At 44.3% G+C, this 24,761-nt stretch overlaps 1 protein-coding gene and 1 pseudogene across 8 annotated transcripts in view; both read left to right on the top strand.

Annotated features, from left to right (window-relative positions):
* Positions 1 to 1,298: 1,298 nt before the first annotated feature.
* The window catches only part of RUFY2 (RUN and FYVE domain containing 2), a 75,101-nt gene continuing 51,638 nt past the window's right edge, over positions 1,299 to 24,761 (top strand). For 3 of the 8 annotated variants that reach the window (XM_014609354.3, XM_014609353.3, XM_014609355.3), the window contains exons 1-7: positions 4,207 to 4,552; positions 9,737 to 9,910; positions 10,786 to 10,903; positions 13,341 to 13,442; positions 14,305 to 14,428; positions 15,753 to 15,814; positions 23,355 to 23,420. In XM_014609354.3, coding sequence (XP_014464840.2) covers positions 4,459 to 4,552; positions 9,737 to 9,910; positions 10,786 to 10,903; positions 13,341 to 13,442; positions 14,305 to 14,428; positions 15,753 to 15,814; positions 23,355 to 23,420 — 740 coding nt within the window. In that variant the 5' untranslated portion in view covers positions 4,207 to 4,458. Of the gene's footprint in view, positions 1,352 to 4,206; positions 4,553 to 9,736; positions 9,911 to 10,785; positions 10,904 to 13,340; positions 13,443 to 14,304; positions 14,429 to 15,752; positions 15,815 to 23,354; positions 23,421 to 24,761 lie in introns of those variants that run through there. The other 5 variants (XR_002089391.2, XR_009463045.1, XM_019484394.2 and 2 more) reach the window with 4 other exon arrangements.
* Positions 20,063 to 20,187, top strand: LOC132251276 (U2 spliceosomal RNA; annotated as a pseudogene).

Below are 24,761 nucleotides of genomic sequence, written 5' to 3'. Positions count from 1 at the left end.
AACAGTTAACCCCCACAAAAACCCCAAGAAACCCTGCTTCCATCTAATGTAGTAACTTTACTAGAATATTTGCGTATTTTCTATCCTATTTTGTGACGTTAGTAATCTTTCCTATTTTTGTGACATTAGTCATTTGTATATTGTAGTAAGTTTAAGATACCATAGGTCAGATTCTGTATACTGATTTTCCTCAACTGAGGTTTTCTTGAATAGATAACCAATACGTAATTGAAAAATTTGTGAAATGGCATGAAAATTGGATGCACGAGACCTGTTCCTGTAACTTCTGAAATGTCTCTTCCCTCTTCAGGTGTTGGAACTAAAGTTAAGGTTAAACTATATTCTGTTATGGTATAGGTCATGGGGGTTGGAATTTGAGGTCCCCTTTTATAGTTATAATTCCATGATGATATGGAAGTAGAAGCAATATGCTGAAAGGAAGGCTGATACGAGTTTCATAGACAATGTAATTAATGTTCCAAGAGAGATTTTTGCTAGACTAACCATTTCTGTTTTTAACCTCTGTATCTTTAAAACCCAGCTTGGAGTGACTATTGTGCATCTCCTACAGTTTTTAAATTCAGCTCACTTTTTTTAGTAGAAATTAAATTCCTGATACTGCACTGATTTAGTGTCCTAATAGTTATTGAAATGCTTCAGAAATGCAAGAAGTCATATATCAGACTGCTAAATTAGGGCATGAATTGGAACTGCAGAATAGTTTCAAATTTCTTTTTTGTTTTGTTTTGTTCTGTTCTTTAATTAAGTGAGATCTTGCAGTAGTGAAGTACAGCAGAACTCTTCAGGGAATGTCCATTTAAAAACTGTTATTTTACTCTCCTCCAGCTTTTTCACTTCTTTCCTAGTGATCTTGATCTACAGTCAGACAAGGGGAAGTTGTATGGCTGTCTTTACATTTGAAGTCTAATTAACAACATCCTCAAATCACAAGAGCCCTGTTAAAAGGGGTGGGAGGGATTCCTATTATCACTTGTCTATCCCATCCTTTATTACTGTACTGTTGGATCTAAGCATAGGAATTTGACACAAAAAATGCCCAGAAGACCTCCCAGAAAGAATCCGTATATAACCAGACTCCTTTAATTCCCTATTTTGAAAAAGGCAGCATTCTAGAAACCTGTCTTCTGTACCAGATTCTTCCTTTGACTAATTAGACTCCCTGAGGCAAATTGCTTATTCCTACTTTATTTTTAAAAAATGCTAATTGTATGGTGTTCCAAATTCTGATGATGCATTTCTCATTCTTCTCTGATATTGTTTGTCCTAGACATGCTGATAAATATTTCTGCGTGCTCAGATGTCTGGTCAAGTACTGTAAAGTAATCCACAGGTAAGCCTGTGTAAACTGGAATGGGATGATCTCATTCACTATAAATTATGGAAGGCAGCTGTAAACTTTTGCTTTCAGCACTGCACCTTTAAAAATGAGGCACTTTCTGATCTGAAACTCTGAGTTGACAGCCTCACTTTCATAAAGATCTTGCCTTGCACTGACATCCCATTGCAGGCTTTGCAAGCATCTTTCTAGCCTGGCAGGGAAAGGATGTATCGAGTCAGGGATAGACAACAGTTGGGCATGTGTGCCAGAGCATGGCATGCAAGGCTATTTTCCTCGGCATGCCACAGCCAACCCAGACTCTGGGCAGCTTCTGTTAGCACTAGTTACGTGGCTGTGGCAGCTGTGTGCGCATCTCTGGGTGCACAGCCGGGAAGGGACCTGGGGCAGTGCAAGCCTGGGTCCTCCCTAGCAGAGCCCAGCATAGCTGTTTGCAGCCTTCCAGCCACCTGCTACAGCTATCCAGGGCCTGGGCCAGCTGTGCAAGGCAGCCGGGAGGCTGCACACAGTTGTGCTGGTCTCCCAAGCCCAGGCATCAGCTCCGTGGCAGCGGTGAGTACATGCACAGCTCAGCGTATAGCAGGGAAGAGGGTGGGGCAGTGCAACCCTCACCCCTCCCTTCCATCCACCCAGAGGCATTCTGGTACAGGTTTCCCTTGATTTATGTTGTATATGTGTTCCTGGAGAATGGCGCATAAATTGAATTTGCAGAACCCACTTTACAATGTAACAAATAGGGATAGTTTCCCATGGTGATGAGGGAAGGAGGGAGTGAGGCTGGGACTAGGAAAGGTACTGGGGAAGGGATGCTGCTGCCTGGCTGCACAGGGCAGCAAAGCAGAAGGAACAGTGGCACTCTCCCCATCCCTGGCTACAGCTGCCCTGGGAGCGGACGGCACCAGCTGCCTGCAGCCACTGGGCTGCACTGTGCTCTGCCTGTCCCCACTCACCTCTGCTCCCGGCTTGTGCCATGCTCTGGTGCAGGCAGCTGGTGTGGGCTGCTCTCGGGGCCTCTGCAGCCGGGGCTGGGGTGAGTGCCGCACCTCCACGCTGCTCGGGGCTCCTCTTGTCCACGCTCGCCCCAGCCTGTGCTGGAGCAGCCCCGGGACTAGCTGACAGCAGCCCTCTGCACCATGGCACGGCGCAACCCAGGAGCTGAGGTGAGCCCAGGCGTGGGAGGACAGGTGGAACACAGTGCAGCCCAGAGGCTGCAGGCAGCTGGCACCAGCTGCTCCTGGGGCCGCTGGGGCTGGGGTGAGTGGGGCTGTGGCTCTTCCCCTCCCCCCACACCTGCTTGCAGGGGGGGCATCTGTGCTGATTGCATATAATTAATTATGGGTCTAAATATGCTCATTGCGTAAGAGCAAATTTGCATATAAACCTGCATAAATTGAGGGAAACCTGTAGCCACTGCCAGCCAGGAGGATTGGGCCCCTTGCAGTTTCCCCATCTCTGGCACACCAAGCTGAGGTATGGATGGAGGTTGGGGTGATTTTGGCACTCAGGCCAAAAATGTTGCTGATCCCTGTGTTGGGTCTTCCTTCTGATTTTGGAGGGAAGGTGTTGGGAGTGTTTGTCCAGAGAATTCTTTTCCCCTGACATGAGTGGGACAGGGTGCTCACTGATGGTAGTTGGAGACTTTATTAAAAGATTGTGGCTGCTTCAGTGTTCGCAGTATGCCATGCACAGGTGCAATATGTGATAACAAATTTTTGTGGAAACAGTGGTACTTTTGTCCTTGAAGAACTTTGCTACCTACAAGTGCCAGAGGCCAAATGCTGCTTTGTAATTTCAAAGGAATTGGACCTTTTTTCATGACTGGGTGGCTGAATCCTACAGTGCAGTTGAACTCATAGTAAAATCCAACTATTTATTTTTATATTGGTTAGCATATAAAGCCATAGCATGGCAATATCCTGACTATTCTGTTCAGTGGGGGCCATTTCAGTCTAGACTACCTTTGTCCTAGCTTTCGTAAACAACTGTACAATATCTAGTTCCATAATAGTTCAAACTAATGCATTAGCAACAGGTAAAGTGGTGCATCCCTTATGAAAAGGCGCCACCAGCCTGTGGGTGGTTGCTACTTGCCACCCCCACCTCGCTGCCAACCCTGCTGGTGGTCGCTGATTCCTGGTTGGCGCTTGCCATCCTCCCTCTCCTTGCCACTGACAGCGCCATCGGCATCTGCTGGAGCTGCCCACTTATCGCTGTTTTGCTCCTGCTGCTGTGGGGGGCATGAGTCAATGGGAATGGTGGTATATGTCACATGTGGTTTCCATGATAGTTCAAACTAATAGTAATGGGATACCATGTGGTTTATTAAATTAAGACAAAGGCAAGCCAGTGCACAAAAAGGCTGTCCACAGTCGTGTTTGTTTGCAAAAAACCTTGGTGAACAATATTTCTTTATGCTTCATCCTATCATTTCTCATTGGATTATGAAACATGAGTTTTCTATACTTAGGTCTACCATAAGGTCTGGGAGGGCATTCCCTATCCATCAGTTGCTCTTAAGCAGCCACTGCTTTGCACGTGGCAGGGGTGGAATGAAGAATGAGATGAGGTGATCTCTAATACAGTAGCCGCCGCTTGTTTTTCCTTCACTCTTCTGTGAATCCTAGGAAGCAGGTTGGTTGGGGTGTAACTTCCCTCTTCCTTTCCCATACACCCAGTTACCACCTACAGTGCCTAGTGCTAACTTAGCTACGACCAGGGCCAACAGCTTAGAGTTGTTGGTACTTAGCAGCAATCTTATACCTTCTGCGCCCCTGCAGGCTCCGGGAGAAAAGGAGTGGCTCCTTCCTAATGAGACGGGAGCCTGCCCCTTCCCGGGGCTGCGAGTTACTGGGCTCCAGCAGCAGGAAGGGGCCGTCTGCCCGGGAGCGCCGTCTCGCAGCGCTACAGGCGCATCCGCCCAGCTCGTCTCTTGCTTCTCGCGCTGCTGAGAGCCGAGCCGAGCCGGGCTGAACGGACCTGCCCCGACGCACGGCCTCTCCCCGGCCGCGCGGCTCCCGCAGCCCTTTGACCGCTCCGGCTGGCCCTGGGGCTAAGCAGGACGGGCGGCGAGGCAGGTCCTCCTGCCGCCGGGGGCGCAGTGGATGCGGGAGCGGGAGCAGCTGCACCGCGCCGCGGAGGAGGGCAGCGCCGGACCCGCGAGGAGCAGCCGGGGCGGCGGCTGCTCGGCGGCCATGGGTAAGGGCGCGGCGGGACCGTGGGGGGGTTGTGAGGCCGAGGTGTATCCCCGCGCCCGGCCGGGCTGGAGCAGGGGCGGGGGCTGGCCGGTAAAGCGGAGGATGCTGCAGAGGCTTGGCCTGGGGCGGGAGCAGGATGCTACTCCATGCCTTGGAAGGAGCCTGTGGCGGTCCCGCCCCGCCCTGCCCAGCTGGGGACAAAGGTGCTCTGTGCCCGGCGGCAGCGTCGGAGCCGCAGAGCGCGGAGTGGCGGCCCGGCCCGGCCCGCTCGAAGCGCGGCGGTTCAGGCCAGGGCTGCGCGAACGGACCCGCGGGCCTGCCGGCGCCAGGGAGCGGGATCGTGGTATCAGGGCGGGGTTGAAGGCAGCCCCTCTCCTGCGGCCAGAGGATTAAGATTAATTGGGGCCCTGGGCAAACAGAGTCTTGGAGCCTCCCACCTGGTGAAGGCAGGTGCTCTCTGTGCCCCCAGGGCGCTGCGGCTGGGCCCACCCAAGCGGCTGCCTGCGTGGGTGGGGGTGAGCTAGGGGGTGTGAGTGCTGCCCTGGTGAAGGTGGCCCTGGCACTGGGCAAGACCATCTGCACATCCGGGGCTGTGTTGGCCAGTGGGGGCTGCAGTCCCCCAGGGGCTAGTCTGGGAGAGGGCAGGGCGCCGTGCCACCCCTCTGCCCACCCCAGCGGCAGATTGTCCCATCCTGTCCTGTCAGCCGTACTGATGCTAGCAGCCGCTTACAGATAGGGGGGAGCAGAAGTGGGGCTGCCCATTGGGCCTCCTCGCAGCATCGGGCCCCAGGAAGCTGCTGCTGCTGCCTTCAGGGAGCTCCGCTGGCCTTGGCCCTGGCCCTGGCTCTAGCCCTGACCCAGCCGGAGGGAAGCAGGCACGTGCTGTCAGCTCTGGATGCCTGCGGCTGGATGCCTGTCTGGGCTGTGCTCCCCCTGGTGCCCCCCAGGTTGGCAGGGGCCTGCAGGCCTGGGTCCCACTGGCCCGTGCATTAATCTACCCCTGCCTGCGCTCTGGATGAACCCGGCTCCTGAGGGCTCTGGGGTTTCTCTTGTTTCCTGTGAGAGACCCTCTGATTTCCATGGGAATGCATTGTTTTTCTCACTGGGTAGAGCTGGGGGAGGCAGGAATTTCTTGTATTAGCAAAACCTGTTTTTTTGATGAAGGCGTTTAGGAAGGGTGGTGGGCTTCAGTTCAGGCAACACGGACATATGCTGCCCTTAGCTGCAGTTTTCAGTGACTGATCCTTTCTGCTAGTGAAGGTGTGGATGTGGTGTGGTAAATGCTGCTCATCTGTCCGCTAATGGCAGCTGTTGTCCAGATGGAAAGAGCAGCATTACTTGGGAGGGTCCAGTCTTGTTGGCGTAATTCCTGAGAGTGGGTGGAAATCAGGAGAGCATGGGAGTGTTCTCGCTACTTTTTCTTTCTAAACTGAGCAAGACTTGGTGGTTTACACTTGGGCATCTACCCCAAAAGGTCCATGAGTTAAGGCCCGTTATAATTAGGGACCTGCTTGAATCATGGTTTTGCGATTTTTGCAGAAACCGGAGAAAACAGCAATCTCTGTAGTTGCTGCAAAATATGGCTTTGGCTGTAATTTCCTAGGAAATCAACCATAAAAAACCACTTATTGGAGTAAAATGTTGGGAGCCAGTGATCCTTGCTGCTGCAACATGGCCTTGCAGCCTGCCCAAGACAAGGTGCTGGCTAGCAGGGCAGCAGCCCTTGTGCCTCTCTGCCAATCAAGTGATGGGGGGCGGGGTTGCATGAAGGGCAGTCAACACTCAAGATGGTGGCCACTCCTTGTCCCTCTTTCCTGTCTGCCAATCACCACTCAGGGGTGGGGCCTCTTTGCCAGTCAGTGCCAAGGGGTGGGGCTTCCATTAAATGACTGCAAAATTGGCTTTTTAGGTTGCAACTAGGGCGAAAATTGATTTTTCTCACTGCAAGTTAGGTCCCTAGTTATAATATCTTTGCAAATGGGGACCAAACACCTTCAAAATATTAAAATAAGAAAGAGGGAAAAACAGACGTTCCAGTCCAGTACACAACTACACTGATTGTAAACATAAAACCAAAGCAAAGCCTCTTTCCTGAAAAGGTTTACTTTGAACTAGGCAAGGGGAAGAGAGTGAACATTAAAATGACTGGGGAGATAGAAATGGGCAAGGATATGCCAAAAAAGTCAGGTTTATGGCATTTGAAATGAATAGGATTTGCAGCATGCCACTGAGGAAATATGAAAGATGCCAAGATGCTGCTAAGTGAGAGCTCCACATCTTAAGCCTCTGTATTGAGCAATGCCTGCAGCAGTAGAAAGTTTTGCTGATGTAATTTGTATTGGCAGGAAAGGAAGTGATTAATTTTTTAAAACCATACTTCCAAAATGGCCAAAGCAAGTAATCATTCTTGTTCATGAAATTACCCTCTAAAATATCAAGTTATAACAGCCTGTAGCTTTTAAGATTTTAGAAAGTATAGTATTACCATGATGATAGTTTTTATTTCATTGCATACTTAGAAAAGTGTGAGGTAAGTTTGATAGTAACCTGGCAATCATTTTGAAGTAATACCCTCCAGAGTAGAGTTGCTTTTGCTAAGGAATATAGTTGTGGGAGTTAAAGGTAGGTGTACAATAGTTTTGACATTTGGTATACATTTTATTTAATTATCTCTCTTAGAAACAATTTTTGCTTATTAAAAACTGATCTGAAAAAATTCAGTTATTTTGTGGAAGTTTTACTGTGAGCACAGGTTCAAGCTCAAATAGACAACTTCTATAACGTTGTTGTGTTATGCCTTCAGGGAAACGTGGTGAGAGAATGTCATAGCTCTTCTGACTTTGATGGGAACAGTGCAGTTAACATGTTCTGAAAATTAGGGCTGTGTGAAGCTTCGGCCACTGATTCAATTCGCTGATTAAGATTTGGCTCAATTTGGCTGCCGAATCTCCAGATCCGAATTGAATTAGACCCTTTAATCTCTCAGAATCGAATTGGAATCCTCTGAACTGATTTGGAGAGATTTGATGATTCAGACATAGACACAGCTTTAAATGTTTTTTCTACATACCCCCAGGTACCAGACGGCTCGTGAACACTGAGATGGTGGGTCAGATGGAGCACCGCACAGGAACGTAGGGGCATCCCCAGTGCACTTGGCAGTGGACCCAGAAGTGGACCAGAAGCACTTCTGGTTCGCTTCTGGGTCTGCTGTGGAGTGCACAAGGGACCCCCTCCTCTGCCCCCCAGTTTGGCGACTGGTGCCTTTTTTTGGGTCGGGGGGGGCACCCAGGGTCCCTCCATGGCTGCTCTCCAAGCTGGGGGAGCAGTTGGTGGTGGGGGGGCGGTGCCTGTGTGCTTGGTGGTGGACCTGGAAGTGGACTGGATGTACTTCTGGTCCACTTCTGGGTCTGCCGCAGAGCGTGCAGGGGGCACCCCTGTGCTCCTGTCCGCCCCAGCATTGCAGCATTCACAACCTGCGCCTGCTACCTTGAGGCATATAGAAAAAATATTTAAAGCTGTGTCTACGGCTGAATCGCTGATTCTCCGAATCAGCATCAAATCTTCAGGTTTGGATTCGGCCGAATCGAATCGGGACCGTGATCCAAATCAACGAATTGAATTGCTGTCCTCCGAATCAGCCCGAATCCAAATCAAATACAGCCTGCTTTGCATACCCCTAGCAGTTACATATAGAGCTCTGGCAGCTCAGAGCAAAGTGATTAACTATACTGCCAACCACCGCAGACATTTGAAAATCATGAATTGGGTCTCAAAATATCATTACCTTAAAAATCATGAGATTTTTAATAAAACTGACTATTCGGCTTCTGCATTTCCTCCATAACTATAAGGGTTAGAGACAAAGAGCTGAGGTTCTTGTGCAGTTTCCTTAATTCCAATAGTTAAGAGTTTTAGGAAAAACAAATATGACTCCTCCATTTTATCAGAAAGCTGTGTTGAGACTGTTCCTGAAAATGCCCAGAGAGATGCTGTCAACTAGTATTTGTTTTGAAATGTGAATTATTTTGGCAAGTTTTACAAAATGTAATAATGGATAGAAAACTTCCTATGAACTTAAAGAAAACTGAGAAAAGAAAACTCGTTTCTGTGTCCATTCTAAACTTCTTTCTGTAGAACTGTAAAACAAAGCCACAACTTTGTGTGGGTGCATAAAGATCATAGTATCATAGTACTTATGGTTGGAAGGGACCTAAACAGATCATCAGGTCCAACCCCCTGCCCTGGGCAGGTACGGGCACCAGGATCATATCACTCCAGCCAAATATCTGTCCAAGATGGAGACTAGCATTATATTTGAAGTCTTAATACATGCACAAATTTTTTCTGTGGTATTACTTTTGAGAATGCAGTCATAGGAATTCCTTACAGGATGTAAAATTAAATCCATGTATAAGTCTCCATGGAATTGGGGCCGTGATGGAAATAAATTGTAGACCAGAGGTTCCCAAACTTTTTCTTATTGCATACCCCCTTCCAGATTTACCAGTTGCCCGCATATCCCTTCCAGCATGTTTTATATTTTAGCCTCTTAAGTACTAATTACTAGTATAAGGAAAATTAAATCCTCCATTGCACAATTTCTCTTGCATACCCCTAGCAGTATGTGTAGCACAGTTTGGGAAACCCTGGTGTAAAGAAAAGAAAGAACTGCTATTTGATTTTCAGATGGATGTGTGTCTTGGATTCAGACTGTTGTTGGCTGTGCTATATTAAACAGATGTAACTTTATTATAAGCACATGTTTTGGTATCAGAGGAGGCACTGGTCACTAGTATGCAGCTGATTTTTTTTTTGATAGCTGCACTGGTAAGGGCTACAGAATAAACCTTTATTCTGTTTTTTAAGTCTGGGTAAATTACCTTGTTGGCACTGATTGATACAGAGATAAATTGAAACAATAATACAGCTCAAAACCATGTAATTCTGTATACAACGTATGGGAGAAGGCAAGGCTTACTTTATTTGTATTAATATGTTACCCATACTTAACATATGTGTATTTGTTTTGGCGGTTATGTTGTTTTTTTAGTTATACCAGAGTTAAACTATTCATTTGCATAAATCCAGGTTAGGGTGACACAGCTTTGCTATGAACAAGTATTTAGTTGGTTAATTTTCTGTTTTAGTAATTGAAATATGCTGATTTTTCTTCCTCGTCTAGCTGTAAAAGATCCCACAGCTGTAGAAAGAGCAAATTTGCTGAACATGGCTAAATTGAGTATCAAAGGACTGATTGAATCAGCTTTGAGCTTTGGTCGGACTCTGGATTCTGACTATCCGCCTTTGCAACAATTCTTTGTTGTCATGGAGCATTGCCTAAAACATGGTCTTAAAGGTGCAGTAATAATTTTATTGTGTTGTTTTTTTGTTTGTTTGTTTGTTTTTTGGTACCAAAGCATTTTATATTTTTCTTTCTAAAGTAGGATGATATAGTGCATTAGCTACCTTGTACAATATTATGAGTATTTAAAGTGTTGTATAATAAATCCGAAGTATCCTAAACTAGTATAACAGACATTCTTACATGCGTACTCATTTCCTTTTTAAGTCACTGTCAGTTACTAGAAATGGTTTCTGAGGTACCAGGATTGTATACATGTTACTTGCATCTTGATTTAGTCTCTTAAATTGACATTTTGTGTTTCAGTGGTTTTATATATTTGAATATCAATTTTAAATATGAAAACAAAATTGCTTTACACGATTATTTTCAGAAATTCCAAGCTATTATTAGGGGTTTAGGTTGTAGCCGTGTTGGTCTAAGGATATAGGCAGACAAGGTTCCTTGGGTGAATTTGATATCTTTTATTAGACCAACCCAAATGTTGGAGAATAGTTATTAAGCAAGCTTTCGGGTTCAAAAACCCTTCGTCAGGCTAAGGAAGCTGCAGCAGTTGGTGTGTGCTAACTGCTGCAGCTTCCTTAGCCTGACGAAGGGTTTTTGAACCCGAAAGCTTGCTTAATAACTATTCTCCAACCATTTGGGTTGGTCTAATAAAAGATATCACATTCACCCAAGGAACCTTGTCAAGCTATTACTACTAATTTTTAAAGTTTTAATTTAAAAGCTTGCTGGAGAAATATTTCTATTCATACAGTGAAACAATTTCTTACCGTTTCTAACACAGCTATACTGATGTAAGCTTTCTGAGAATCAACTAAACTATGTAAATTGTTAATTAAATTTAAATTATATTTTCATCTTACTAGTAAGAAAATCCTTTCTAAGTTATAATAAAACTATTTGGGGCCCTCTGGAACTTGTGGAGAAGTTGTACCCAGAAGCTGAGGAAATAGCAGCTAGCGTCAGAGATTTACCTGGCCTCAAGTAAGTATTATTGGTGACATACAGCAGTAAAGGTTTAGGGCCTGATCCAGTATCCATTAGAAAAAATAATCATTTTGATATGATAATATTTTTTGGAATTCTCAAATTTACTTAATTACCATCCCCTTTCTTTAATAGTAAGAGGACTATAACATACCTCTCCGTGGCATTGTTTGTATGGCATTACTAATCTACATTGCAATACACTCTGCAGTCACTGGATCTGATGTCTGCAAGTGATGAAATTTAGTTTGCTTTCTATGTTGGAAGATGAATGAGTTGATACCAGTCTTTTATTTTTATCTTTTTGCATTTTGTTCAATGTCAGGGACACATTTTACTAACACGAAGATATCTTGGAACAAAGGTTAGCGTTAAAGCTGTAGATATCTTAAAATATTTAGTTTCTTCAGCCCAAGAACTGGACTGTTTGTGGATAACCACTGCCAATTTATACAACTTTTTCTTGTAAACCCTTCAGAGACTAAACATTGCAAGATATTATCTGAATTCTTTCTTAATAAAATGTTTTTCAAACTTCTGTTAAGAATGGTTTATAGCCTTAAGAACGGTCATTCTTATTTTGCTATTTATTTGTTAATAAGGCTGAAGATTACTTTTTGTCATATTGTTGCTTTACTTTCTACATTTTGTTTTGCTTGGAGATTCGATGAATTAAAACAGCAGCTATTTGCACTTCCTGGTTCTCATGCAATAGCCAGGGTACAGAGTTTTGGGGCTGTAAAAATGGCATTGGGTCATGCTGTTTAGAGCAGGGTTGCCAAAGATACAGCCTTGTGAGCCCCATCATCTAGCCCTGTGTGCTACCCCTGGGTCTGGAACTGACCCACACACTGCACCTGGTGCATACCAGACTGACCCGGGTCACACTGCACCCAGCATACGCCAGACTGGCCCCACACATGGGGTCTGGGATACATGCTCATGTGCCCCACTCAACTGCTTTGGGACATGCACTGCATGCAGTGCTTGGCTGGTCTGGGATGCGCACTGTATGTGTCTGCCCCAGCTAGTCTGGGATGCATGCTGCATGTGAAGCCTTTGGGGGCTGCTCCAGGGTGGCCATAGCGTGCAGCATGGGTCCCAGATTGGCTAGAGTGGACGCTGCATGTGGCACATCACAAACTGGCCCTGTAAGAGTACTGTGTGCAGCACAGTCCCTGATCAGCCAGAGCTAGTGCCATGTGCACTAGATCCAGCATGTTAGTGGCAAGGCAGGGCTGCTCCTGGTTTAGAGTTTTGGAATGATAGTAGTAGTTCTAAATGAGATGGGTCGCTGGGCCAAGAATACATAAAACAATCGGAATGCCTCCTGAATGTGTTAATCACACGTCTCTTTAGCTGGTCATTTTCATAGCCACAAACTCCCATTTATTTCAACCTGCTTTGATGTTATTGCATATTTCACTGTGTCTTTGGGCAATTAAATTGCTTTCAAAATCTAACCCAAGGTGACCAGAAACAAACTGTAAATTTGCTAGCTTGTTGATATTGCTTTTGTTTAATAAATTAGTGTTAAATGCAGAACATATTTGATAAACTTGTAACATTTTATTATGTATCAGGGACATCTGAGATAATTTAAACTCATTTAAAGAGTTGTTTTCCTACATATTAACTGAATTCAATTTTTCATGCAAATACAGCCTGATTGAAATCCCAACTAAAATGGTTGTCTAGTAAATAGGAAATGGTGAATTATACATCTTTAACATAATAACAAATATAAAAACTAGGAACCTGAATAAATGTTTGTTGATTTATATAATTATTTAAATAAATATGTGTAGATATAAAAAAATTCTTATTAACAAAATTAAATAACAAATGCAGTGTAAAGATTATATTTGGGTTTTTTTTTTAATTAACATGCTTTAACTGTTAGATCTAATGTGAATGAACTTTTTTCTAGGAAAATAATTAAAAAGTACATGTGCAAGTAAGATTAAAATTAGTGATTTAAATCAAAGTGTGGGTCTTGTTAATTTAAATCACAGTTAGTATTGGTGATTTAATTCATTTTGATTTAAGTCTCTTCATCCTAACTCATTAATATTGCCTTGTAAAACTTTATGTAATCAAAAGTCTGAGTTTAAGGTTTTAATTTGTTTGACAGATAGACCCAAAAGACTGTGTGTCCTAGTTAGATATACTTGTGAAATATTTATCTTGGCTGCTGTAATGACCTGCTTCAAAACCCATTGCAGAGTGTGGAAATCTTTCTATGGTTTTCGGTAGGATTTGGTTCAATACCTTAAGAGCACAACATTTTAGACAGTTGTATCTTGACTGATTATTGAAATTCATTCAATTAAATATCTTAAAATATTCTTTTAAGTTTCAGTTGTTGTATCAGCAGGCTGATGAAGGTCATTAGTTAAAAATTAGTTCATGTATAAACTGTTTTTCTTTTCAGAACACCATTGGGCCGTGCCAGGGCATGGTTACGATTGGCTCTAATGCAAAAAAAAATGGCTGATTATCTACGTTGTCTGATCATTCAAAGAGATCTCCTCAGGTCAGTTATTGTGAAGACTTTATTTAACCGTATCTTTAAGTTTTTAATAAAATGCATGTAGGAAATCAAGGCTATAGCTATATCTGGTACTTTATATTATTATAAAGTTTAATTACATCCTTTTACTATAACTTCTTGTTTGTTATGGTGTAGCTGAAGTATGTAAGAGCTTCTAAACCCCATGTAACATCTTGGGCAATATAGTTTTAAGTATTAGGACATCTATTGTTTGTCTTGTTATTTGTAAATGTATTTAGTACTGTATACCAAAATCATATCATAGATGTTTTTCTAGACGTACATTAAGAAAGTTTCCATGTTTACTGGAATCTAAGATGACTTTGAATTTTAAGATGATCCCCCCATATATTATAATTAGATTTTATATATATATCTATATCTAACTATATCTCTATATATATATATAGATTTGTTATAGTATTCCAGGTATAGAATCTAATTATCATTAGATTGTCCTGAATTTGTCCCCAACCCACTGCTACAGCAGAGAAAGTAGTGGCTGAGGGGGGGAGTAAGGTGACTGGGTGGGGAGTCAGGCAGCCTCCTTGCCTTCCTGCCCCCCTGCCACTTGCCCTCTTCCCTCCCCCAGCATCTAATAAAGTGAGCTCAGGCTACACATCTCTGATTTAGTTAGCCTATAAGGCCTCTGCCCTGCCTTCTGCCATCAGTGACTAAGTCAAAGTGTGATATAAATCTTTAAAAACATGAGAGAGAGGCTAAAATTAGAGTATGAAAGTCAGATATACATTCAGTTTAATATTGTTTAGCTAAATTTCACTGAGTTAACATGTAGCTTGAAATAAACAGTTATTTTAATATAGTGCACTTACCTGTTTAACAGTGAATTTTATGAGTACCATGCACTAATGATGGAGGAAGAAGGAGCTGTTATTGTTGGACTCTTGGTTGGGTTAAATGTGATAGATGCTAATCTGTGTGTAAAAGGAGAAGACTTGGATTCACAAGTAAGTGACTAAAAATAAAGTGATAGGTATGCTGACCAGATTTTATTTTGCTTTTTTCTGTTTCAGCTTGACTGTATTTTTTTTTTTTTTAGAGAGATGTAAATGTTTTACTAATTATAGAGATTATTTACAGTCTGATCCGTCTCCATCTGAAGTCAATGACAATGTTTGCACTGAGTTTCAGAGAAGTTGAAACACACTCTTAGGTTATGAATGGTGCTTGGGTTGAAAGTCCTGAAAAAAATGTTCAAAATGTAATTCCTTAGTTCGACAGCAAGACTTTTGGGCTTTATCATCCAGACCGAGAAGTGGATGTAGGGAGACAGATCCAGAATGGAAAGGTAGTCAACACTGTAAAGATCAAAATTGTGAGAGAACAGTGTTGAAGAATGGGAAAGATGTGAATCTGTCAAAAGACTCATGGAACGTCTAGACTATTAAGAGGAGAGCAGGACAGAACAGTGTTGCATAATTCATGGAAAACATAGGTTTTAAGAAATTATGCGTGTTCAACAGTGTCAGAAGTATCAAGAGGCTCACAAACGATGAGGGTACACAAGAGGCCTTGGGATGTGGTTATGCAGAGAAAACAGCAGTCTCAGTTGAAGAGAATCAAGAAAGAAAGGAGGAGAGAGGAATTCAAGGCAAATATTGTAAATGGCACATTGGGTTAGTTTAGATTTTGCATAGAGATAAAGGGAAATGAGGTAGTAAATACAGTGATAAGATTTTGTTTTTCTTTGAATATGGTAAAGATCAGTACATGATCATATTGTTTGGAGAAAGGGAGAGAGCTTTTAGAAGGAAGTAAAAGGTATGAATAAATTGTTGAGATTTGAGTGTGAGAATCAATGAAGATAAGAGAAGCAGCGTTATTTGTCAAGGAATATTGCAGAACTGGAAGGAGAGAAGTATTTAATGTTTACTGGCAGAGACATTATAAATCTTTTATTTACATAGAATGAGTAGGATTACCCTGTATTTAAAAATAAAGTTATGCTTCCTGTATTCCTGCTGGGATGAACTCAGTTAAATGCAAGAAGACTTCTCTTCCAAGAACTGAAAAGGTTTTTTGCATATTTTCATTTTGCTTCTAAGGTAGCTTGATTTTAAATTGGTTGTGTATCTTAGCTTTACAAAAAAATCTTAAATGCAAAGTAAAAAATGTTAGCATTCAGATTTACACACCCCCAAAAAACGTGCCTGGACTAGATCACTCTTAGAGAATCTGATTTTGATAGTTAGTTATATTCCTTTTAAAAATATTTAGTTGTTCAATAATACTCTGATTTTCTAAAATATGAATACATTTTATTCTCTCTAGGTTGGTGTGATTGATTTCTCTATGTATTTAAAGAATGATGATGATATTGGCAGTAAAGAAAGGTATGTTTTATCAAAACACTTTAAATTTTGTATATTGACTTAAATTATTTGTTGAAAATGGTCTAGTTACTTCTATTACAATTATTTTATTTATTAAGATTTCTGAAGTGGGCTTATAGTGCCAACCTTTATTCATAATGTTTTTTGTGGCTAATCCATGCTATGTCAATAAATAAATTGATTTTAAAATTGGTGATGCTCTTTGCATATGTATGTGTGTGGGTCTTGTTGTATGTGTGCGTGTGCCTTATGAGATTGGATTTTTTTTAGCACTGTCCATCAGAGCGTCACATGCTCTTTATGCTGCCTTGCACTCTTGTGCCAATGCTCTAAAGAATGGAGTAGCTGTGACTGTTTCACACATCTTTCCATCCAAATGTAATTTTTGTTAGTAATTCTTCACTTTCCTTATTTGTTAATTCTTTTAATTTGGATGTTCAAAAGAAATAAAAATCCACTCCCATTATATTTTCTTGTACGTTCCTCCACTCTCCCTGCCTTACAGCAAGATGAACCAAATGATAATTACTGCCAGGGCAGACTCAACCACAAAAAGCAGGATTTGCTTTTCCGATATGTGAGTATATACAAGACCTGGCCACAGCCCTTTGGCAAACCCTGTTCTGCATTCAGCTGACCTCTGAAAGGATGGGGAAATGCTATCCAATACCCTTGGAAAAATTCAAGCACTTCAGTACTCACTAAATTATGGGTTGTTGGTAGTTTCAGTGATGCTAAAAAAAATCCAAGTCTCTGAAAGGGCATGCCTAAGGACAGTGCATCCTGGAAGATGGATCTACTCACGTGTCAAGACAGTGAATTAGTCTTACTGCAGCTACAGGTGGCAAATTGTCAGGCTCTGTGGGAGAGCATAAATTCCTTCTCAGGAAGCCAGAGAAAGTGGAAGTAAATTGTAGAGGAGGACAGATGCTTGCCAGAGCAGTACTTTGGCAGCTATGGAAGCATTGGACATGCTACAAGGTAAATGGACACAGCTGTCACTATGAGATGATCCTCAGGGCTGCCCACTTCTGGGATGCCTTGGGAGGTACAGTGTACTGTCATAAGACCCTCTCTTTAAATGAATGGGACAAAGTGTTGGTGGACCTTATCCAACATTCATACTCAAGTTGATTCAGAATTTCACCTTCAACCAATTCATCAACTGTCTTCTGTGGAAAAGATCTTTTGAAAGCACAGAACTCTGTTATTACATTAAAAGAACTAAACCATATAGTCTGTTGTTTTTCTTCCAACTTCATCCCCTGGCTGTAGCCAGGTGTTTGCAGTTACTTTATCTCATCTCAGAGTGTTGAAATAGCTTACATCATGCATCATTCTGTGTTACTGTTTAGCTGCTGTACCTGTGCTATAGAACAGTGGTTCTGAACCCTTTTTGTACCAGAACCCATTTGTAAACATCAATGGCCAGCCCCCCAGTGTATGGGGTAGGGGGTGGATGTTTGGGGCAGGGGGGTATTTGTGGGTCAAGGGGGACCCCAAGCAGCTCCTCGTAGGCTGGAACTTTGCCAGCTTGCAAGGGAAAAGCCACGGTTTTCCATGTTTTTCCTCCTTTAAAGAAGAATCCATTTATAAAGTTTGTTGATCCATTTTTAAAGTTTGTTGATCCATTTTTAAAGTTTGTTCATGACCCTTTCATGTATTCTTGCGACCTATTTTTGGGTCATGACCCACAGGTTGAGAAACACTGCTATAGAACAATAAAGCTCACTTCAGCAATGTTCATGTGACAATGCTTCACACACATTGCAAGTTGGCAAGAGGGAGTAATCTGATCTGAATAAACCCTGTGCCTTTGGATTTAGTTGCTGTATCAAATGCTAAATTTGAGGATTAGTTATTACAAATGATGTTCAACTGATGAAACTGGAACTCTTATTCTTACTGTTCTGTGGGGATTTTGCTTGACACTGACACATGTTCAGAGAAGTAGGAAAAGTTACTATATTTACTCAAATACAAAGATGACCCCTCTCAAAAAATTAGATTCTATATATGGAAAATTTATAAATTTATTATAATTTTCCAAGTATAGAATCTAATTACTGGAGGTTTGCCTTGGATTTGTCTCCCTCCCATTGCTACAGCTGGGAAAATAAATCTAGGGAGTCATGTAGCTCCCTTGCCCTCTCCCTCCTCCCAACTTTCTACCTCTTCTCATCTTCTTCCCCTGGCAGGCCCTCCCCCTACTTACTGTCAGATCCTTCTCTCCCTGAGAATGTGGAAGTGAAAAACATTTGAAAATATTGACCTTGAAAGTAAATATACCTGTAGTAAGTTGCATATAGTATCCACAGATTTAGTTCATCCAGAATTAATGTATATTACCTTCTTGAAACTTCTGCATGTTTTAGCACAGATACTCCATAAGCACACTTTTAAGGAGTACTTTGGCCCCTATTTATATTTATATGTAGCACAAACTTTTTCTTTTAATCTTTATCAAGGCCAAACCAGTTCCAAATTTAGTTGGGCAATGCCCAATAGTCAAGTTTCAAAATTCGACTGAGCAGAGCTCAGTCATGAAGGCTGTGTGGCTCTACCACTGGGAAGTATCCCACCTTCCAGACCCGTTTGTCTGGGGTTTCAAATACTCCCCAAATCCAGGCTGGCATCCTATGTGCAAGTGTTAGGCCTGGAGGCCTTGGGGTCCAGATGCCCCCTGTCTTCCTTGATCTTAGCTAGAAGGCAGAGAAGAGATGTATAATACAAACTTCTTTTTTTTAAAAAAAATATACACACACACACGCACGCATTTGTGTGGGGAAAAAAAAAAAAAGTATGTATAATATAAATATATAAGACCTACACTTTCATGGACCTGTCTCATGACCGATATGATTCACTTGACAGTCTAAAGCACACCTCTACAGTTGCATCATCATCTCCGTTACAGTAACCAGACTGAGCTCCCATGTTTCTGCACTCCTGTTGCCATCTTCTTGAACTCTTACAATAACAGGAAGCCACCTCCATTCTGTCTACCATCCCCTCCTCCATCCACCTCCCACTATCCCTCCATTTCCCTCCCCAGTCCTTAGTCCACACTGTGCTCATGACTCACCCCGTCTTTGTTGCTATCCGTTGTATCATTGTCCTCTCCATCGTTGTTGATGTATTTTCTGGGGGGCCTCATTTCTGAACAGTTTGTGCCAGTCTTTTCCATGTATCCTCCATCTTCTCTCAGTTACCTTCTTTTATCACCTTGTAGTACAAACTATGCACGATGTTTGTCCAAAGCCCAAAAGGCTCATGGTTTACCATATAATTCGTTGGGCTGAGCCCCAACAGTTGATAGCATTTCGAGCCATGGTGATTCCACAGCTCAGCACTGCTCAGTATGTGTATACTCCAGATACCTCGCTGGCCCCCACAAAGGATCCATGTGCTAATTAATTAGTCCCCACTCGATTGTAACCAGGTGTCCTTGTTATGAGTTCTGAGATGCTCCAAAAAATTATATGCAGATGAGGCACAAGGCAACGTGGTCTGGCTTCACCTCATGGGGGGTGGGGCCACACTAATCATATATGACAGGCTGAGTGAGGGGTTCTGAGTGAACTGTTTGGGGCCCTATTTGGTAATGTTTGCTAGACATTTAAGGCTGGTGAAGAGACGGGACTTGTTGGAAATGGGAAAGAAAGGCATAGCTCAGCTGTGGGAGTGAAAAGAATTGAAGAAATTGAAATGTATGCAGTGTAATGGCTCACCTGACTCGGTGCTGAGGGGGACTGTTCTTAATTGGCATTACCATGTATCTTATTGAGATGGCCTGCATTAACCTGTTTTTGTGGCAGAGGAAATCTCATGATCACTGTGGTGGTTTTTCCAGGCCTACCCTCTGCACTCCAGGCATGCTGACTCCTATGAGTTTCCTCAAACTCAACTGCACGATTTTGTGGCAATTTTGGGTGCTTTCTTGCTTTCCCCCTGGCTTGCTCCCTGGCTTTTTTGCTAAGAGCAAGCAAGACTAGTGGACATCTGAACCTCAGGGGCCCTGGGCTTGCACGTAGGATGTCTGCCATAGATTTGGGAAGTATCTGAAGCCCTGGACTGATGACTCTGGGAAAGATACTTGACTGATGGTTGAGCCACACAGACTTGCATGATGGAGTTCTGCTCAGTCAAAATTTGGAAATTGACTATTGGGCCTTGCCCAGTAAAATTTGGAACCAATTTAACCTTTGAAATAAAAAGAAAAAAACCCCAAAATGTGGTAGGTTCCCAGCAGCATCTCAGCCTTTTGGCTAAGATCAAGCTTTTTTAGCACTGAGGAGAGGGTGTCAGGGCTAGCTTTGGCCCTTGCTGTGCTGGCCTGGTATTGCAGTACCTCCAGGCCTGGTGCCAGTTCATTGCAGGGAGAGGGAACACCCACCCTTTTTTTTTTTTTTAGGGCCCCCCCCAAAAAAGTTTCCCATCATCAGCATGTTTGCTCAGTATAAGCCATGTATTTTATAGTTATGCTCAGTGTTGGCTGCAGTTAATCAGCTTCATAGTTGGTTTCCATAACTGAACATGCTGCTTTGGCAGCAGTTTAATGATATAGAAAATGTATTTAATGAGGTTTCCTGGTATGTGAATGTAAGATGAAGGGCTCGCAATATAACTGTGGTTCTTCGAGGTGATGATGATGATGTCCAGAGGCATATCTGATAGGGTTTGTGCCTTGGGCCAGTTGGGGGTAGTGTTTGTCAACAGCTATGGGGTTAACACAGTAGCTGCTGCTGATTTGTGTGTCAAGTGAGGACATGAATCTCTTAATTCTGTGGTAAGAAAAGAGGCTCTGGGGGCAGGCAAGAGGATTCAGTTCATGGCTGCTGGCTGTGCTAACACCTCCGCCTGTAGCTGCAGCATCTCTCATGGGAGGAGGCTGATGAGGGCACTCCTGCTTTTGCTCCCTGCAACTGTAGCCATTAAAGTTGGCTTAATTAGCCCACTTTTGAAATCTTAATAAAACAATTGTATTAAAAATATTAAACCATTTTCAACAAATGGCTAGTCCATCATTTATTGTCTTGCATAGAACCATAAGAAGACACAGACAACTTAGCAATGTTTACTAAGGCCAGATATTATTTTAATATTGTGAAAGCTGTAGTCTGTCTGTCTGACTGACTGTCTGTCTGTCCATAACACTTTATTCGCACTTTGATTGGCTGACAGAAGCAACCAGTCAGACTGCGAATACAGCATTTGGACAGGATGGTAGGGACACAGGGGATGGAGTAGAGGGTGAGAGGAGGAGGCAAGGCCAGCTGTGCTCCCCCTGCCCTGCTTCCTGGAGGTGGTAGCAACGAAGCAGATGGAACGGGGGGTGGGTGAGGTCAGCCCCCCTTGCTTCTGGGAGGTGGCAGTGGCAGCACGGGGGGAGTCGGGTTGGGAAGGCATGGGGGAGCCTGCCCCCCAGCCCGCCCGCTCCCTGCAGGTGGCGAATACAGAAGTGCTGCTGGCCTCTCCCCCTCTTTCTCTCATGCTTCTCTCTCCTGATGTGGAGGGGGGAGCAGTGGGCCTGGGCCAACGTGGTGGCGGTGGGGGGAGGGGAGGAACAGGCCTGAGGAGGGGGAGAAGCCAGCCCACTGTGGTGGCAGGGGTGGGGAGCAGCAGACCCGGGCTGATAGGGGAAGGTAGGGGGATGGGAGGAGTGGGCCCAGCTCCAAAATGGCGGCAGGGAGGGTTGGGGGGCTGCGCTGGGCCTAGCCTGGCCCCAAAACAGAGGGTGGGGGGAGCGACCTGGTCCTGAAACAGTGGTGGGGAACATGGGAAGGTGGGCCCAGCGCTGGCCCCAAAATGGCGGTGGGGAAGGTGTGGGGGGCACACTGGGCCTGTCCTGGCCCCAAAACAGAGGGTATGGCAGGACACACTGGGCCCAGTCCAGCCCAGAAAAAGCAGTGTGGGGAGGGGTGGGCCCAGCCCTGCAACAGTGGCAGGAAGACTGGGGCGGGGGGGGGGGGGCAGGCCTGGCCCGGCCCAGCCCCGCCCCGTAGCGGAGTGGGGGAAAGGGGGAGCACCCCTCCCTCTGCTCCACGGAGGAAGCAGTGGTGCGAGGGGGGAGAACAGGGTTGGGGCTGCTGCAGTGAGGGGGAGGACGGGGGAACAGGGCCAGGCCTGAAAGGGGGGGGGTGGGGCGCATGAGGGGAGCAGGGCACAGGACCACATGCTGGGCTCTGTCCCCGCTGGCCTCCCATGTCGGGGTGGGGGGAGCAGTGGGGGCAAGGGGGAGCAGTTGGGGGAGCAAGCCTGGCCCTGGACCTCTGTCCCCACCTGCCCTAGCAGGTGATGGAGCGGACGCGCCAGCAGTGCTGGCCCTGCCCCTCCGAGGGAAGGCCAGCACTGCTGGCCTCAGCCCCCCGACCCTGCAAATGGTGATCATGGAAGGGACGGGGGGGGAGGCAGGGCCAGCAGTGCTGGCCCTGTCCCCCCTGCTCCCTGCAGAGTGCCAAAATGGAGAGGACAGGGGGCAAGGTGAGCACTGTTGGCCATGGCCCATTCCACGCTCCAGGCAGCAGTGATGGAGTGGATGGGGGCGGGGCCAGCAGACAGAGGAGGCAGGGTGGCCTGGCCCCAGCTCCAAGCGGCACAGGGGAGAGGGGGAGTGGACCTGGCCCCAAAAGTCGGGGCGTGGGGGGAGTGGGGCTGGATGCAGGCCTCTGTTGCCCGCTGTCATCGTCGTCCCCGCCCCCCCCCCCCAATCATTCTTGGTGGGCATTTGACTAGTATAATAATAATAGTCTGATCTTGTGCATGAAACACAGTCTACTTATAGTTAGGGATCTACTTAAAGAGTGCTGAGGTGGAGGAAAAATTGCAGGTTGCTTGCGGTTCCCTATACCATTTTGCCCAGCGGCTTTGCCTCTTGCCGTTCATTAGCCAAGAGGGCTGCCTTTCATTTGGCCCCTGTCCCTCACTGCTGATTGGCAAAGAGGGTCAGGGCTGCACAAAAGGCAGCCCTTTTGGCCAATCACTGATGGAGGGAGCAGCTGCCATCTTGGCTGCTCCCCTTCATGCCTGCAAGTCCCTCCCCACCAGCAGGCTGTAAGGCTGGGCTACAGTGGCCGCTGACTCCCATTGGGGAGCCAGTATTTTATTTTTAGCAATATTTTTCCCCTTGCTGATTCCACGCAAAATGGTGGAAACTGCTGTTTTTTGTGGTTTCCATGAAAATCATGAAATGACCATTTGAGTAGGTCCCTGGCCTATAGTGCACAATGGCAACATCTTAAGAAACCACTGTTGCTGTTGAGCAAATGAAGGCTTTTAGGGTGACTTTTATTTTTTGGTATTAATGTTATACTCAGACATTTTAGATAATTATTTGCAATGTTGTGTGGCATCAGCTTTTGTCCCATATTACTTGTTGTTACATAAAAGGAGTTTAGACTGCAGCTTTTTGTAATAATAGGAAGCTGCTTCCTTGTATCTTCATAGGATTTCTACTATGAATATTTTCACATACTTAAAAGACCTGTATTTTAAGTGCATAGGAAAATGTTTGCTAAAATACATGTCCTTCTCACTTCAGAAATGTACAGATTTCTGCAATTTTGGACCAAAAGAATTATGTTGAGGAACTAAATCGACAACTAAAGTAAGTATTTAATGAGGTATGCATATCAGCCTAGATTTTTTTTCCAGTTTAAAACAAATCCTTTTCTCTTTATTCCCAACCCTGCTGTGGCAGGTGGAAATCTCAGGGGAGAAAATAAAAATATTTTCCAGCATAGACTGAGGATGTGGAGTGATTGCCAAAGATATGTAATCTTTAGGAGAGACTGAAAAGCAGAAGATTCATATCTCACAGTTTCTTGATCTAATGGCTAGACTCCTTATCCTTTCATTTGGGGGGAAAAAAAAAACCAGAGAACGGATCAGGAATGACAGTGTTTTTGCAACTTTTTGCAATTTAAGGTTCCACAGAAACTATTCAGAGGGGTATTTAATCTTTCAGCACGGGTTGTATTGTTACATCTATATGCAGGTTTTACAAAAATGTCCCTCTCTGTCTACAGATATCTATCGATCAGTACATAGCTATAGATATGTATATATTTATATATATATACACGTTTGCTTTAACAGCCCTGTGATATGACAAGTCTGGTTCACTTGACAGTCCCTAACACATGTATTGTTACACCATCCATGTCCTGTTACAGTAACCACACCCACATGCCTGTTGCCATCTCTTTACCCATTACAATCATGCTGAACTGCCTCTGATCCCTCTACTTCCCACTCCTTACCCTCTCTCTGATCCCTGTCCCAGTCATCAGTTCACAGTGACTGCGTTGCCTTCTTTTTCCCTGTCGTCCTCATCGCTCACCCCTTCTTTGTCAGTTACCTCAGTTTGCATATTAGTCCTCTCCCCCATTATGAGGCAATCTGAGCCTTATCGGGCAAGCTTGTTTGGCAACCAGGGAATTATTGTCTTACCCCATGGTCAGCAAATACTACATGCTGTAGAAGCCTAGCCCTGCTCTCAAGAAGTGAAGTCATTCTGCCCACAGAGGGGAGAGTTTCTTTGCCACAGTGGAGCATTAAGTGCAGAGGCACCCAGTTTTGCTGCAGAACTTTGCGGCATGTAACACACTCTGCTTAATCTAATAGCACAGGAGAGGGGTTAGGTGGCATAAATAGCTGCTTGATTAATTAATTGCTTTTGTCTGAATAATAGTGTAACCTGCTTTAAATAGACGCTAATGGGGTGGCACAGGCCGAGTCCAGTGTTCTGGACAAAATGGTGGACACTGGGTGGAAGTGTGGGGCTTTGTACAAGAGCAGATCAGTTGGAAGGGACAGAGTTCTACAGAGCCTTGAAGATGAGAACAAAAATGTTGAAAAGTATGTGGTTGTAAAGATGGATCCAGAGAAGGAATTTTGGGAAGGATACAATATGGAGAGAATAATTTGGAAAGATGATGGTTTTACT

The sequence above is a fragment of the Alligator mississippiensis genome, chromosome 6 (genome assembly GCF_030867095.1).
Source record: "Alligator mississippiensis isolate rAllMis1 chromosome 6, rAllMis1, whole genome shotgun sequence".
Classification (NCBI taxonomy): Eukaryota; Metazoa; Chordata; order Crocodylia; family Alligatoridae; genus Alligator; species Alligator mississippiensis.
The sequence above is the reverse complement of the archived record's forward strand: the minus strand, read 5'-3'. Positions and strand labels throughout refer to the sequence as shown.